General features: G+C 44.5%; 2 protein-coding genes across 2 annotated transcripts; one reads left to right on the top strand and one right to left on the bottom strand.

Annotated features, from left to right (window-relative positions):
- The first annotated feature begins 8571 nt into the window (after nt 1–8571).
- Nucleotides 8572–10416, top strand: LOC103369334 (complement C1q-like protein 3). The gene is made up of 2 exons (XM_008298021.1): nt 8572–9192; nt 9452–10416. Exons 1-2 carry the CDS (start codon nt 8572–8574, stop codon nt 9629–9631), a joined length of 801 nt encoding a protein of 266 aa, XP_008296243.1. The 3' UTR covers nt 9632–10416.
- A 920-nt stretch (nt 10417–11336) lies between these two features.
- Nucleotides 11337–14433, bottom strand: pter (phosphotriesterase related). Its single transcript, XM_008298022.1, has 5 exons — nt 14332–14433; nt 13474–13932; nt 12741–13006; nt 11757–11897; nt 11337–11567 (listed from the first exon to the last, which is right to left on the bottom strand). Exons 2-5 carry the CDS (start codon nt 13903–13905, stop codon nt 11357–11359), a joined length of 1050 nt encoding a protein of 349 aa, XP_008296244.1. The 5' UTR covers nt 13906–13932; nt 14332–14433; the 3' UTR covers nt 11337–11356.
- Between the last annotated feature and the right edge of the window lie 2936 nt (nt 14434–17369).

The raw sequence follows: 17369 nt of genomic DNA on the forward strand, positions 1-17369 counted from the left end.
AGGTGCGAGGACCCGTCCATCGCCGCTTGCGGCTTTAATTTATCTGGAACTCCCAACTCTTGGATGAGAGGTGAAACGTCTTCAAGGAACTCAAGCAAGTCCAGCTGCTACGATTAAACAACGAGAACAAGCATGACCTGGATGACTGAGCATCTTCACAGACATTTATGACGTCGGTTCTGTTGAGACGCAGCGTGTTGGAATAATGAGTCCTTGAGGTGTAAAAGAACGGAAGAAATGTTTCTATTCCTGCTTCGGTCCACACAGCTCCTGTGTTCGTCCTGCATGCTACCATCACGCTGCCATTAAAAGCGAGCTGAGAGTGGACCCGGTGCAGAGCGAGAACCGCCGATGAGTCAGACGAACCACCAGAAACACAATCAGCAGCTTCATTGTTTTCTCGACGCTGTGACGCGCGGTCACTACTTGAGGTTGAGCTAAATCCCGCCGTTGCAATCACTATTTTGAACGTGGTGATTTGGTCGTGGTGTAATTGTAGATTTGACGAAAGGCAGAGATTTATTTATTTATTTCCCCCCTGTTGTAGCTGCGTTTGAATGTGAGCCTGATTCGTGTCCAAACGGGGGGGAGACGGATCTGTGCTGCTCCAGAACAACAACAGCAGCTGAATGGAAATGGAGGCAGCAGTTTGGAAAGACAAGAGAAACACCCGTTTATATGAGCTTAAATCAACCTGTGCTACATAATACACACGATACCTCTCATTTTAACCTCTAATATAGACGATAGCCACGAGCTTGTTAGCTCAGATTAGCATGAAATGCACAAACTCTACCAACAGCTGGTCTTTTTTTTCCATTTTTAGGCAAATTTAAGATAATGTCCTTGTACCTTGTTTAAGCACTACGATATTTATCTTTCTATTAAAGGCATATTTTCAAAAATCTAATGTTTTCGTGGCTGTTATTGTGTGTCCCAGATATTGAATTAGTTTATCTTCATACCCTCCCTGTTCTGTGTGAGTCTCGTATCCTCCTTAATTAAGGTTATTTTTAAAACGAAGAAGATTTCGACATGTTAAGGAGTCACACTTTCACATGACACACTGGAGTGAGTCGATGGAGAAGGGCAGATCTGTGAAGAGAGAAAAAAACAAGTATGAAAAGAGAAAACAGTGCGAGGGATGGGGTGATGATACAGAGATTGGGTGATAAATCTTGTTCTGATCAGGTTTCTCTGGTGCCCTCACACCTCAGTCTCTTTCTTGGGGTAATTAATCAATCCCAGACTGGAGCCATTGATCGGCCTCTTGTAGCCCTCGGTATGTTTACACTCCTCGATTGTATTTGCCACTAAGCCCCTCGCTGCCGCTCAATCTCATCGGCAGAAAATGTGACACTCCGCCCTCTGATGCCATCAGCGAAACAGAGCATCGATTGACATCTCGATGAAAATCAATCTACTTATTTTTTTTTACATTTTTTTTTTTTTTTTTAGTTGCATTGGGGGATTTGGTTTTGTCATAATCCTTTGTTGTAATCCTGCACTCCAGGCTGTAATAGATAAAGTTTTATTGAGAGCGATCAGAACCATCCTGGGATAGGAGGAGTCACTTCTGCAGAAACGTTCCTCAAAAATCGTCTGTATATTCATAATGCGGAACATTTCAGGTACGTTCATCATTAACAACACACCCAGTGACCTTTAAATATGTAGACACAGCTTATTCGGGTTATTATGATGCTGTTAGGTCATTTAATCTGCTGTGTTAAAGTCGTGGTGCAACAATTTAAGCCACACTCAAAAAGTCCTGCATTTAAATGAGCTGGAGAAGTAAAATACACAAATATTGTTATTACCGATGCAGTTGGGTTTTCATTTTGCATATACTGCTGGAAAAATGCATCACATTTTACGAATCGGTCACATGTTTCGTCTTAATCAGCAAAAGCATGAATGCATTAGTGTTTTATTTTACATTATTAGAAGTATAGCAAACGATTAAAACAGTCAGATTTGCACACTTTGAGTGCAGCGCTTCAGTAAATGTATTCATATTGATCCCATCATTTTAATACAGAGATTTTTGTTCCAGCTTCCCTTCTGAATTAGTAATCTGGAGCCTGTGCAGAACATTTTCTCATGTTGTTCAGATCTTAAACCAATGCTGTGTTTCCCTCTTTGTGCTTCCACAGATGGTGTTTTATTGCTGAGCTGCAGGCAGCTGGATAGCAGCACACAGAGCTACAAAAAGGACAACAACATCTCTGGAGGAAATCCACTTATTTGTTTAACTCAGAAGCCTAATATTAACTTCAGCTAAACTTTAGAGGCGTTCATTCACTTAGTGAGGAGTTTGTCCTGCATCGAGTTACAGGAGGAGCGATCACAGCGACCAGATGAGGTTATACGACAGTGAACTCATCCTTCAGTCAGTTAAACGATGTTCTAATATGATGCAGAGGATTTTAAATGCATCTAAAAAATCTGCTAAACATCCCAACTTTGGTGTAAAAACACTAACATCCTCCTTTAAAATATAAATTAGTCAGAACTAAAATCTGTACTCAGGATTCCAGTGGCGTGGACATAACAACAGTTCAGTCTGATTATCAGACCATGAAACCCTAACTGACTGTCATCAATCTGGACCAAACAATTCTGGTGCAATATTCTGAAGTGAACCGTTCTCACGTCTGCCACTTTCTCTCCCAAATCCGTCTGACTTTCTGTATTGTTACCGAACCTCCCAACTGGATGCAACTCGTGATTCAACGTCTTATTCAGAGGCAGATGACATGTCTGGCTCTGAGCTGCTGCTGGAGGACAGGAGGAAGCTGCAGACAGAGAAGCATGATTATTGGATTAGTAACATGAAGAGCTGCACACATCGATGCAGTCGTTTGCAGCACTTTCATGAAACAGCTTTTATTTATTTTTTGCTGCCACTTAATGTTTAAAAAAAAAAAACAGAAGCAACGAGAGAAAAAAAATGTTGTTATCATGGTTGTAAAAAAAACAACACTTTGTGTGAGGCTCGTATCATCAGAGGCACAAACAGAATGATGTGTTGGAATATTGAGGAAAGTCGCTGCTTTGGTTATAAAAATAAAATTAAAAATACGTGGTGACGTTTATCAGAAACAAGCAGGATGAACAAAAGATACAGAATCACTGGAATATTGTTTTTATGCTTAAAGAAAAACCTGAATGTGATCAGTCATATTTCAGAGGAACAGATCTGTTTCTCCTCTTCATAATTCATCATGTCTGTATTGATCTGGTGATCGTGTCCTCTTGGCAAAATTTGCCCTCATAAAATATGTCATCACAGCGACATTTGCGCCTTCTTACACTGAAATGAAACGACTAATGTTTGTGTTCCATCTCCACAGAGTTCAGAAACCGGCCTGTAGGAGGTGCTAGAACATCCATGCAGAAGCTTTACCTGCCTCCTCCTGCAGAGGGCCGGAGCACCTGGAGGAAACCGGCACAGGTGCAGGGAGAAGCTGAACCTTCCTGCTGTGGTGTCGACCACTGCTCCACCTGTCCAGAATATCCACTTTTCACCCTCCAGGAAGGGATTCTACAAGCTGCCATGCTTTCCTCTGACCCAAAGTGTTCTGGAAGCTCCGTCTGAACAGTCTCAGATGTACTTTGAGGCCTTTTTTACGTCCGCAGATCTGAGTTCGGTGTATTATTTCATGAGTCAATGCACGGACACCCACGGAGTACATTGAGAACATTCCCTCCCACACTGCTAATAAAAATGAAATTAACAAAACAAACTGCAGCACAGCGACAGAAGGACACGAGCACACAGTTAAAGGGTTTTAAGAAGCAGCTTTCTGGTCAAATGGAGGCAAAAATAATGCAAAAGCAAAAAAAACAAAACAAAAAAATGAAACAAAGCAATCACACCTTGATTTGCACTTGAATGAAAAAGCGCTGCTCCGGAGCGCCGCCTCAGTCCCACCCAGGACAACTGTGATTGCGTTTCCATCTTAAATACAGTACAGGAGCAGCTTTGAGTGGGTGGTGTGGTAACGCGCTGCCCCCCGCTGAGCTGAACTGTCGAGTCCAGCCTTTTCACCGGCTTTTCAGTGGGAAAGAAAAACAAACACCCAAATTCTGAAAGAGCAGAATGTGGGAAAGAAAAAATAAAAGCAGCAGCGAAGGCCGAGCATCCTCTCACGGCTCCAGCAGCACACATGGCGTCGCACCAGTCGACCGACGCCCGGGTGTCACTGGTCACATCATGGTTCTGTTGGTATTCCTGGCCGGTTATGAGAGCTCCATTCAGTTTCCTTCTCATTCACCACAGACTCTCCTTGACAAACCTGTCTCAGCTTTGATTGTCATAACGACAGTTGAACCCTGCTTAGCCAATCAGGTCAGGCTACATAAAGGTCATACATATTTCATGCAGCATCAAACTTATCTGACAAAGGCGGTTGTTTTTTCCCTTTTTTTTTTTTTTCCTCTTTTTTCTTTGTGAATTGAAATCACGCCCCGGATTTCATTAGACACTCGGAAAGCCTCCGGTCCGTGGTCAGATGGGCTGCATGTTTTATTCATGTCCTCTGAACATCTGCTTGTCCGGGTGTCAAAAATCATCAGACTCCCAGAGGACTCCTGCCTGACTGGCTGTAAATGAACTCCGAAGCTGAGACTCAAAACAACCTGTCAGAGCTCCTCACCACCAGAGGAATCTCTCAATACAGTGGCGGAGGTGAGGGGAGTGATGAGAGCCAAGCACGGACACATGCGAGCTCCTGATTCTCTCCATCTAATATTTAGACTCTGATTCAGTGCGATGCTGCGGAAAGCTTCTAATACATGTTATGTGTGTGTGTGTGTTTTTTTTTCTTCCCACAGCTTTTTGGTGCGTTTTGACACTGCTGTTCACTCTGGCTCCTGGTCGACAAGTCTCCCTGAGTCACTGGAGGCTTGTGCCAACTGGAGGGAAAGAGCCTGACCGCTAACAAGTGCTCACTGACTCATAGCCGCCACAGTATGTCCCACTGTGTTTGTGCGTGTGTGACCGAGCGTGTGCGTTTCACATACTATTCACTTACATGCCGGTCTATTTAGCACTTTGCACCCATCCCACAGAAAACGTGTCGCTTTAGCGGCGGCCCTGTGCGTTAACTCACATGCACGGCCCTCCAAAACCACTGTCACCTGCATAAATGAAGCATTTAAATAAAAGCAGGAAACAGCGAGAGAGGGGGGAATAAACATGACAGCTCAAGCAATGAAAACAAGGATGTCTTTTTTTTGGTTTGTTTTAAAGGGAAACCTGGAGCACAATAACATTTACTGTGTGTTCTGTGAATGAGGCATCAATAAAATATTGGTTCTTGTGCTTAAATGAGGTACAGTGGAGGAAAACATGTCAAAGGAAGCAAGGCTGCAGTAGTGGAAGGCTGAAGGAGGAGGCTTTTAAATCCACTTAATGATACATCTCGCCTACTTTATTAAAAAACGTGTAATTAAAAGAAAAAAAAGAATTAGAATGAAAAATGGTCTCAATAAATGTTGGTTTTGTTTGACCTTCCTGTACGCCTCCACCAACCTGACATTATTGTGTGGCAGCTTTTCCTCTTTAGATGATATTAAAAACCTTCCTTAGCTGATATTTATATCTAATTATAATTGATGATTAACTTACATACGATCATGAGTTTCCTGGAGAACATGAGGTGAAACCTGTTTAACCTCAGCTGTCGCCAAACGTCACAGAGGCGAGAAAGAGTAAGAGAAGCCTTTGAAACGATGTGCATTTGTACCGAGTCCGGGTTGAAAAGTCAACCGAGCACAAGAGTTTAGTTATAAACCATCAATACGGAGGGATAAATCAGCGTTGTGGATGCTCGCTCTGGAAGTGGGCGCTCGGCTCAGAGACTATAAAACCACAGTGAGTCAAGTCGTCCTTATTTATACAGCACAGTTAAAACAACAGACAGTGAGCCACGGCGCTGTCCAGCAGAGATTAACATCACAACCTGATATTACAGTGAGAATCTGCAGCACTACTGTGGATATGGTACAAATTAACTCACTTAATGAGGTTAATACGGTTCAAAGATGCATGCACAGAAAACCCAACAACCCTGTAGTGAGCATAAGTAAAAGTAGATGAAAAAATAAAATAAGAAATGAAAAGCTAAAAGGATCACTGTGCACCTGGAGGTTTCCCCCAAAAAAAAAAAGAAAGACACCAAAGTGCTTGTTTGTGCATCACATGACTTATTAAACCCGTTAATGCAGAAAACCAGGTGATTCCTAAAAAGTTCACAGTTTTTCATGTTGCCATCAACAACAAAAACAAAACCATCCATCCATCATCTCTACACCTTAATCCTCACCAGGCTCATGGGGGGCTGGAGCCTATCCCAGCTGACTCAGGGTGAAGGCAGGTTCACCTGGACAGCTAACCAGTCTATCACAGGGCTACACTTAGAGACAGACAACCAAGCACACTCACATTCACACCTACGGACAATTTACAATCACCAATTAACCTCAGCATGTTTCTGGACTGTGGGAGGAAGCCGGAGAACCCGGAGAGAACCCACGCTGCACGGGGAGAACATGGAGAAAGATCCCGGGTGTCCTCACCGGGACACGAACCAGCGACCTACTAGCTGTGAGGCGACAGTGCTAACCACCTGCTCCACCGTGCAGCCCTAACAAGAAAACCTTGGACCCCCTTCATGTCAACACTGACGTGAGCGTTAACTCTGTGTGATTCAACTTCATCCCTGTTAAGTTTAATGATTCATCCTCATTAGACCGCCGGCCTGGAATCAAAGACGCCATGATGTGTCTTCAAACTGAGATTCACTTTAATCTCCTTACACCAGCCTGGTTTCCTTTTGTCCCCTTTATCTGGGCTACCTTGACTGAGCAGACCCTCCTGAATCAGACATCTTCACCTCTTTCTGTCTCAAGTGCCAAAAACACACCGTACAGCTTCCTTCATCACTGTTCTTCCTCCTAATCCTTAAAGTCTTTGCAGAAGAACGTCACATCTGTGCACATCTGGCCCGCTCTAACAGGATGTGCTTATTTGTCCTTGACATGTACAAACAAGGAAGACGTTCAGTCTATATGCTCCGTAGTTATGTAACTCTATTCTTTTCTTTTATCTCTTACACTGCTGTTGTATCCTTTCTGAAATAGAAAATGTATGAACAGATCAGTGATGAAACGAGGAGCCACAGGAGATTCATGAAGATAACAGCAGAGCTTTGTCGCTCACAGTGAAACCTTTAAGTTGAATGCGTCTCACTTAAAGCACATATTGCATAAAGACATCAGATGACCTTTAAACAGTTTTGTCTGTGACAGTAGGAGGGAACGTGGCTGCTTACTGTGGATTTTCAAAGCCATATCTTTTCAACTCTTTCTGAGCTAATGGTCACATTTTGCATGAGCGACTAAGACAGAATTTAATTTGTGCTGCAATCAAAGCGTCCCTCCTCCTAAATAAACAGCACTGTGTGTAGTTTTTCTTCCTGTCCACCTGGCAGTGAGTCGCCATCGACAAAGTGACATCCTCTGCATTCATGAGCACATCATCATCTGCCCTCCTCACCAGGAATCAGCCCTTCATCACTCAAACCTCGCCGAAGCCTGACATCATTTTAATGACCCTAATATGACACCAGTGCCACCGGATTCTCCTTTAATGAGCACGCGCTGATGGTGAATTCACATTGGTAATTAATAAAGTGATTTCACCCTCTTTTCTTTCTAAATGCCTCAGCATTCATTTCATCAGTATATCTGTGTGAAGCCATCCTTCACTGCCAGCTCCTACTGACTCCCCTCTTCCTTTCACTGGCTCTATAGATTTTCTCCAAGTGATAAATTGGACGCGGGGAGCCACTGAGGTGTGACCAGGTGCCAAAGGAGTATAGCTTTTTGTCTTAAATGGGCCTAATTATGCTCAAGACCTTTAGAGCTGTTTGGATAAGCGCTAATAACATGTTGTGGGATGGAACGCTGCAATAATCAATAGGAAAAGTAATACATACTGCATTAAAGCTCGGCTGAGATTTCAACAAAAGTCGCTCCCTGACTCCACAAACACACACAGACACACAAACAAAATGAAATAGTCACGCTTCAACGCTCCCAAGTTGCATCAGTGTTTGTATGTTGTTCACTTTCTCTCTTTTGATTGAAGAAATGCATGGATTCCATCCCATCCATCACCTCCAGCCCTCCCCTCACTCTCCAAACCCACAAACGAGCAACGGTTAATTTCTGCCCATTCTCTCCTGTGGCACCACGGAGGCAGAAACTTGTGCGACCGACTTTGAGCTGTAGACTGTAGTTTTTCTGGCAGAAAACCTTCCGTCGTGGGTTTTTTTATTCCTGCGGTGAGAAGCTGGACATGAAACCGCTGCACGGATTCTGCAACGCTTAAAAGTTGTGGATGGTGACTTTTACGCGTAAACATTTGAAGGACTGTTTCATCTCCAAAAGTTGCAGCACGATACCAGAGCGGCTCAGATTCTTCCCTCTGCTAAAATATCGCCCACAATCAGGCTGGACGACCATCCACTCGGGAGAACACCGCGAATCCGCAGAGCGCAGATGATCGCAACTGGTGTTTGTGGCGTCGCGCTGGTGCTGGTGCTGGTGGTTCTGATTCCGGTCGTGGTGAACTCCGCCGGACCTCCCGCCCGCTACGAGATGCTCGGATCCTGCCAAATGGTGTGTGACTCCCACGGGACCGCGGCCACGGCCACAGCCAAGGCAACCAACCCGATCAAAGACAACCGCCTGGTCCAGTCGCTCCCCACGTTCATCCAGGGTCCTCAGGGAGAGCCGGGGCGCGTCGGGAGGGTGGGCCCCAGGGGTCCGGTTGGAGAACCCGGGCCACCCGGACCTGCTGGTCCACCCGGGGACAGAGGGGCACCTGGTCCACCGGGTCCACCCGGTGCGCCAGGAGCAAATGGGCCAAATGGAGCGATTAGCGCAGCCACTTACAACACCATTCCAAAAATTGCGTTTTACGCAGGACTAAAGAAGCAGCACGAGGGATATGAAGTGTTGAAGTTCGACGACGTTGTCACAAACCTTGGCAACCACTACGATCCTTCTACCGGAAAATTCACCTGTTCGATACCGGGGATTTACTTCTTTGTTTACCATGTGCTGATGCGAGGCGGGGACGGAACGAGCATGTGGGCTGACCTCTGTAAAAACAACCAGGTAGGACCACTCAGTGTCATCATGAAACTATCTTTTATTTGGCTTCACTTGATTCTGTAGTCTTTGCTTGTAACATTCAGTACAAACACATCATTTGACAGACGATCACTTTTTGCGTTTTTACGCACAAGCAAGACGCACAAATCAGGTTACAATGAAGTTGTGTGAAGATTGTTTAAAGCTTGAAATGAAAATCCCTGATTGAGCTGTCCGCGGTGCTGATTTCAAAATCACCAGAAATGCTCGATTTGCCTTCCAGGTGAGAGCCAGTGCCATCGCACAGGACGCCGACCAGAACTACGACTACGCCAGCAACAGTGTGGTTCTTCATCTGGAGCCCGGGGACGAGATTTACATCAAGCTGGACGGCGGGAAGGCGCACGGGGGCAACAACAACAAGTACAGCACCTTCTCCGGCTTCATGTTGTACGCTGATTGAAACACGGAGGGGAGGAAAGAGCTGCTCTACATTTAGCTTGCTTCACTGCTCGTGCTCAGTTCAATGTCAGCCGGATTATTAGAGACAGAGCTCACCGTTTCTGTATTTCAAAAGAACCAGGAGAGATGTGGAGGAAGTCATGCAAAAAAGAAAACAGCGTCCTGCAATATGACAAGCTGACAATGTAATTACAGGAAAACAATAATGAATTTTATTTTGTACAGCCCTGAGTTGTACTCATGTCAGGTTGATTAGTGTCGCTTGTGCACCCTGAATGAACTGTTAGGCTTTGCAAATTAAGTTTGCCGATATGTCAAACAAACTGTAGCTGCTGTGGTAACATAAACTGAGTGACTGTAGATTGAGAGTTCAATGTATTGACCCCTAGCGATCAATTATAGATGCTGATGTTGTACTCACATACTCTGTTTGCGGTGTTGTTAGTCCACTTGTGTGCTTTACTTTCCAAAGAATATGTCATAGTTGTTGCATTTTGGGTGAAAATGTTAAACGCTGTAGTTATGCATGTCTATAAAAGTTGACATTTTAACACTGTGCAGCATAAAGAGGCTTCAAAGAAAAACAAGCGTCTGTAAAGGGCCATGGTGATGCTCGCTGTCACAAAACGGATCATTTTTCTTGTGTGTCGACATGACATCTGGTTGGGGCGACAGGGTGGTCTGGTGGTTAGTCACCATCTCAAAAACTGGCCGGCCGCGCTAACAGATATGTTTCCTCGAGCTCGACAACATTCATCAATCTGCTTGCTGATTATCACGCCCCTCCAGATCGGGCCGCCGCTTAAAATATAACGTCAAATTAAATCCTCTCACTCACTTTGTAATCCTCTCCCAAGATTAATCAAAGTTATATAGCTGTTCGCGGCTCGCACAGTCAGCTGTGGCGATCGTGCCATTGATCATGTGGTGAAGTCACCCTGTGAGGCCACCTGTTCCCAGATGAGAGGAGAACATGTCCTTCATCTGGGCCTGCCAGCCACTCAGCCTCCCATAGACACACAGACTCCCAGTGAGGGGCAACAGGACAACTCATCTAACACAGCCGCATTGTGTCAAGAGCAGAGCAGCATACTGATTACCAACACGCTCATTATTTCCCTCCCATGCAACGTGTTTGCAGAAATGTCACTTACAAATACAAATAAAGCGGCTATGACATTGACATTGAAATTAAAAAATCAATTAGCACCACAGTTGTGAGCACCGCTGCAGAGAACCTGTAGAGATTGGAGATATTTATCCTCCACTGTAATCACATTCTGCAAACAAACGATATTTCCCGTGGCATAAATGGGGCTAAAACTCGACTGCTCGATGAGAGGCACTGTGATCACGCAAGGCTCCTTTATATCGCTTGCTGACAAAGTGAATAATGTATGATTACATATATCAAATCAAGTTTTAATTAATAAAAAAAAAAATCTCTATTAAAAATGCTTTTGGCTGGATGAAACAACAGCCTGGAATTATTTTGCTTTAGAAAGATGAAGTCATGAAACATTTCTCTTTGCTGACAATTTTAAAAAAGATTGAAATTAAAGACTAATTATGCACCAACTCTGTGAGCTTGTTGGTCTAAAGGTTCAAAAGCACATTAATCAACGGGTCTGGACGGTGCTTACTGCAAAGGTCTTCAAGTGTTCATCGTCATCTGAAGATAAAATCATAGCACCATTCCTCCTGTGTCATTTTGTTTTTTTGGGATTTATTTGAAGGTCAACCAGCGTTTAGGGTTGTCAATGAGGATCTTATCCACCTGGTGCTGTGAGATGCCCCTCATCAGCATCTTGGGCACGATGTTCTTCAGGATGTGAGAGTAGCCGTGGCCGCCGTACTTGGTCAGACGGTTCTTGGTGTGGATGTCGTGTGCGACCACGATCTTGTCCTCGTAGCCCTCCTTCACCAGCAGCGCCAGGCTGAACACGAGCAAAGAAACATGAAGTTATCGGGCTGCCTTCATGTGTGGCTAAATTCATCTTGTTCACACAGGAATGGATTCGCTCAGAGAACAAGAAAGACGGATTTGACCTCATAGTGGAGCACAAGAGTTACAGTTCAGGCTAAAGCGTGGACACAGAAGGTCGACCCAGAGCGGTGCTACTCACGCCTTCACTCTCTGGCAGTCACTGGGCATGTCTACGTCCAGGTTGTACGGGTAGTTCAGCATCTCCGTCCCAAACAGATCGTACTCCAGGTAACTTCCCAGCTTAGCGAACTCGAGCAGCTCAGCGTCATCGAAAAAAGTCCTGCAGGAGGGCGACAGAAAGCCAACACAGTCAGCGAGTGATGCCGTATTTTAACTTGATGGAGGGTAAAATTAAACAGAAGCAAACCAGCTTGTTTCCGAGACAGAATAAAGACATGATCACAAAACCATTTATTAGAACTTCTCTTCATCGGTAAAAGTTCTGAGAGGTGAAGGCAACATTATGACCTGCAACAAAAACACCTGTAAAGTGGTTTTCATGCTCAAAACGACCTCGTTTGTTCTACTTGTGTAAAAACGTCCTCCTGTTAGACGGCACTGATCAGTTAACAGCTCAAAAAAACAGCAGAAAGGGAAGAAAAAAAACAGCAAAAAGAGCAATTTAGTGTCTCTGTAAGCGCCTCATGAATAAAGAAAAAGAGGAAAAGGTTTTACTTCATGTTACACTCATTTAAATCATTATTACGCATGTTTTTAATGATTACAATTTAATATCTTTACCTGCATTCAACAGTGGTAGCAGGAAGAGAGAAAGGAAGTAAAGGTCAGGGGTCGGCCAGACACTGGAGTTCCCCTAAAATCTAATTTACCACCAATAACGCCTCAGACTGTAGATATGAGTGTGTCTGTAGGGATAATCTAACACAATGTTTGTGAAACAATGCTGATAGTAAATAACATCTTCTGTGAGGAGGATCTTCACTGCTTCACACGTGTCCGACCAAACGGACACGTTGTTGTTGTTGTTCTCAGACAGAATCCTTCTTTATGCATTTATGTTTAGTAAGAAGGAGAAGAGCCGTCAGACAGGACGTAGCGAGGCCGGCAAGAGCAGCTGCTCTAATTCTGTCTGTATTAACAGACTTGTCAGGGACCTTCTCACCTGTCCAGGTGAGACATGACAGTTTTGCTGATGTCACCGCCGGCCTCCTGGAGAATCCGAATGACTTCAGCTGGGGCGGCGGGATTCCTGCCGGGATGGATGATGACGGGACAGCCCAGCTGAGCCTGAGCGTGGGCTGAGGCCCTCAGCACCTTGGCCTCGCTCTCCGTGATGGGCCAGCAGGTGCCGATTTCTCCGATCACGCCGCATCGGATGTCTGTGCCGTCGGCGCCGTGGAGCACCTCGCTGACGATGATGTCTGTGAGCTGACGGAGCAGAAACGAGGAGTTAGAGGAGGACGACATCACTCTTCATAAACGGGCAACTGACACATCAGTGCATCAAGACGACGGTATCTGATTTCTCTGCTGCCTTCTTAAAAACCTGAACACTTGTTAGGTTTGACTGATAACATCTAAATATCCATGAAGAGCAAACACACGCTCTCAGTGCGCCGCTACCAGAAGGTGACACTGAGCAGCCAGAAATCCATTCAAATCTATCAGAAGATACAGAAGGAATCCCTGCACATCAACAAGCCAGTGAGGAGCGAGCGGGTGATGGATCAACCTGTCTGCACAACTTATGTATGTGCTTCATTTTCCAATCCTATGACTGAGCAATAAAGACCCGGCGGCTGGTGTCGGACCCGTCACACTGAAGCAGCTCACACCCTGTGGAATAAAGAGTTGAAAACTTTCTGACTGGAGTCTGACCGCTGACCGGGCCTCACCTTCTCCACACTCATCTTCTTGGTGGCTTCAGTGTGGGTGCAGTCCACATAGAACCCGGCCCCCGCGATGACGTGGACCCCGGTGTCCTTGGCCAGCTGCCGGAGGGTGGGCAGGTCCCGGTCGATGCCGGTCGTGGTGTTTTCCACGATGGTGCCCCCGCCGGCCTTCCTGTAGGCCAGCAGCTCGTCCCGCACGGCGCCGGTCTCCTGCTGCAGCAGCAGGTTCTCGTGGCAGCTGTAGGGGTTCTGCCGCAGCCAGTGCATGTGCTGCATCTGGAACGGGTTCTCCGCCACCGCCTCGTCCCCCAGGGGAGGGGGGAAGTAGCAGCACTCGAAGCTCATGGTCAGGTGCTCGTGGGTCATGGTGCGGCCCAGCTGGTCTGGATCCAGCAGGCCCAGGACGGTCTGGACCTTCCCGCTCAGCGCTGACATGCTGCTCTGATCAGAGTTCTGCTCAACCTGAAGAGACAAACGGTGCTGATTTATTTACAAGTGAGACAGTGTGAGTGCAGGTAGAGCTGTGAGCACACCTGGACCTGCTCAGGTGGTAACTCATTGACCAGCTGCTCTGACTGCAGCATGAGGACCTTTGGACTCAACAGGTCCTCATTTAACCTGTGCAGGTCCAACAGCCACATTATTCACATTATTTACTCGGTACTTGTTCCAGTTTAATAAAAGATTTCAGGAACCACCTGCAGCCTGGAAACGGTGAAGTTAGAACTGTGCACAGGAAGTTAGAACTCCGTCACATCAGCGGAACCAGACGTGCACTGGGCTCACGGCTGCAGCAGCACCAACAGTTCGATCCAGTTTAAACCCTGAAATGTTCATAAACTACTGAATCAGTCTGCTGACCTGCTTTCTTCTGGTTTCGCTCCACTTGGACCACCAGCCGAGCACCGACAGCTGAGCTCCTGCGCGTGTGTCGCGAACGAAGCGGCTCCTGGAACCGACTCCCGGAGCGGAACGAGCGGAACATCCGAACCGCCACCAGGACGGCGGGAGGAGGACAGAGGAGCAGGTGAACCTGCTGCTGGTGGAAGTGAAGCATCCGGGACACCACGACCGCCTGGACCGACACCCAGAGCTCCGTCAGACCGTTTGGGCCACAGGCTGTGATCCCAGTGAAACAGAACCACTGATGAAGAAGTGTTCATATAAACATAAATATCATGTTTATTGTTGATGTTTTGTTCCTTATCAGCTCATTTTACACATAATTTTAGGTCATAAATTAATTCAGGCATCAAAAAGCCACCTTGAGTCGGTTCTGTTCAGTGAGTCGAGCCGGAAGAACCGGCTCTCTAAACACAACCGGACTTCCCAGCGGCAGATTAGCTCAGCAACATGGCGAGCTGAACCCCCGTCATCGCGAGAAATCACGAGACTACAGTCCTGACGGCCAGGTCTGCTGACAGGACTGTAGTCTCGTCCTGGCCGCAGACGTGGCCGTCAGGACAAATAAGGTCATTTTTAATTCAAATTTTATTATTTTATTTTTATTTTTATTTTGAAATAAACACATCTTGGGTACTCTACAATTATCCACGTATTTATTAATTAATAGTAGTTTTTCCAGACCGAAATTATGACACTACTACTACTAATAATTTTAAGATAACAAGAATGGAAATTCACCATAACATTAAATCATAACTGTTGTTAGAATCCTTAATATGAAATAAATAGTAGCCTATTTTCACATTTAGTCCTGAGAAAAAAGAAGTGAAATTTATTTGTAACTTCTACAAAATAAAAAAAAATAAAAAAAATAAAATAAATAAAATAAAATAAAAAAGACAACATAGTGGATGCACCTCTCTGGGGGGAAGGAAAGAAAGAATGTTATTGTTCTATTAATGATTAAAGATCATCTACTGGTGTTTTATACATGATATCTGATAAATTAATGATTTTTAAATGTACGCATTAATACAGGGCCACATTAGTTTGTCTTATTGCTGCATAGTCTCTAGTTATAAACCTTTATAATCCATTTGATTATACACTTTCATGTCAAATTTTAAAGTCCTTGATTTAAACCCACAAATCAAATCTTTGTCGCTTAAGACAAAACTTTAATAATCCCAAAACAAATTCTTGTGCCAGATATGGCTGGAAAAAATAACAATAACATAAAGATAACTGTAGTGAATATGAACGGTGTAATATGAGTAGTTTGTATAAAAGTTCTACATCTAGAGTCTGTTTTCTGTGAAAATAGTCCCTTCATGGCTTCAAATTGCCTCGTTCCAGCCTTAAAGGTCTCTGATTAATGATGCAAATCATCCAAAACCTTACTAATAATTTAATAACAATACATAAAACAATTAGTTATTAAACTGTACAATCCCCCTATAAAGGCATGTTATTAGAAAGTGGCTCAAAACACAAATAATTTCAAGCCACAACTGATTTAATAGATTTATTCACATTAGCACAAGAAGACGGAGAACATGTGAAGATGATGCAGCTTCGGGAGACAGACTGCGGCTCTCTCTGCTTGCTGCTCACTCAGCAGATGGTCTCCACAGCAGCATTTGGTCTGCCGGTGCGGGGAACTGCCCTGTGAACACTCACCATAGCACCGGCCATCCCTGCAAATGGCTGAGCACAATCCTCAGTGCTGCAGGGCCTCGACCGTCCATTTGTCAGCACGATGACGACGCTGCGGATCAGAACAATGAACACATGGGACCGTGTTCATGTTCAAAACGGATAAATGTCCAAGACGTAGATGATTGTTCTGTGCTTTCATTTCAAATTATTAAACAATGTGACATTTCAGGGTTCAGGACCAGATTTAAAGCTGATTCTCCTAAACTTCTCTTTTCTTTTACATTGCAGATTGGTGGAGAAAAGTTTGAAAAGGCACTTGTTTTGTGAAGTTTTATTTATTTCAGTCTCTGTTTTACTTCACATTATCTTATACAACGTGCCAAATAAATAACTATTGCTCAGTTTATTGTGCTGCGTAACTGTAGGAATACATGTGTGATTATATACTAAAGCTGAAACATACAATAACCAAAACTTAACTTCAAGAACCCTCATATTGAGACAAAATAAATAACAAAGATGTGAAATAAATCTTACAGGAAAACACCTAATGGGTCAATATATATATAAATATAATTTTAAAAATCTGAACAAACTTACACCATCAGAATCAGCTGTTTATTTGTGCAATAACTAGTATCTGTGATTAATTCAGGCAAAATTCTACCCACATGATATGAGTATTTCCAGGCCCTTAAACAGGTAGTTGAAATTTCAGACAGTTGTTTACATGACTTTTTTCAGTATTATTGAGCCCTTAAACCTTTATAAGTGCAGGAGATCTGTTTAAACCAAACTCGTACATCCCCTCCAGGTGTCACAGTCTAAATCCAAAGTCTCATTCTTGTTCAGCATCGTTTTTCTGTAGCTAGCTTTGACCATCAGTATCACTGGAAATATCATCAGACAGCACCGGCTCATCGTCTATGACGGAGTAACGGGAACAAGAATCGGCTCTGTGGGTGTGTTTTCTGTCCGTAGGTGTAGAGTGTGCTTGGTCTGTCTCTAAGTGTAGCCCTGTGATAGACTGGTTACCTGTCCAGGTGAACCTGCCTTCACCCTGAGTCAGCTGGGATAGACTCCAGCCCCCCATGACCCTGGTGAGGATTAAGGTGTAGAGATGATGGATGGATGGATCATCATGTGGGATAGTTGGTTGATCAAAACAAGTTATAGCAAATAAAAGGTCTGATTTCTACCAATACTCTGATACGTGGCTCATCTTTCCTCCACATTTCCTTCTGTGTCCAGGTACGTTTCTAATATGTTGACACTCACAAGATGCAGAAGTTTATTTACTCAGGGGATTAAATCTGTCATAATTCCTGCACAAT

This window comes from Stegastes partitus, unplaced genomic scaffold, assembly GCF_000690725.1.
Source record: "Stegastes partitus isolate 25-593 unplaced genomic scaffold, Stegastes_partitus-1.0.2 Scaffold1272, whole genome shotgun sequence".
Classification (NCBI taxonomy): Eukaryota; Metazoa; Chordata; class Actinopteri; family Pomacentridae; genus Stegastes; species Stegastes partitus.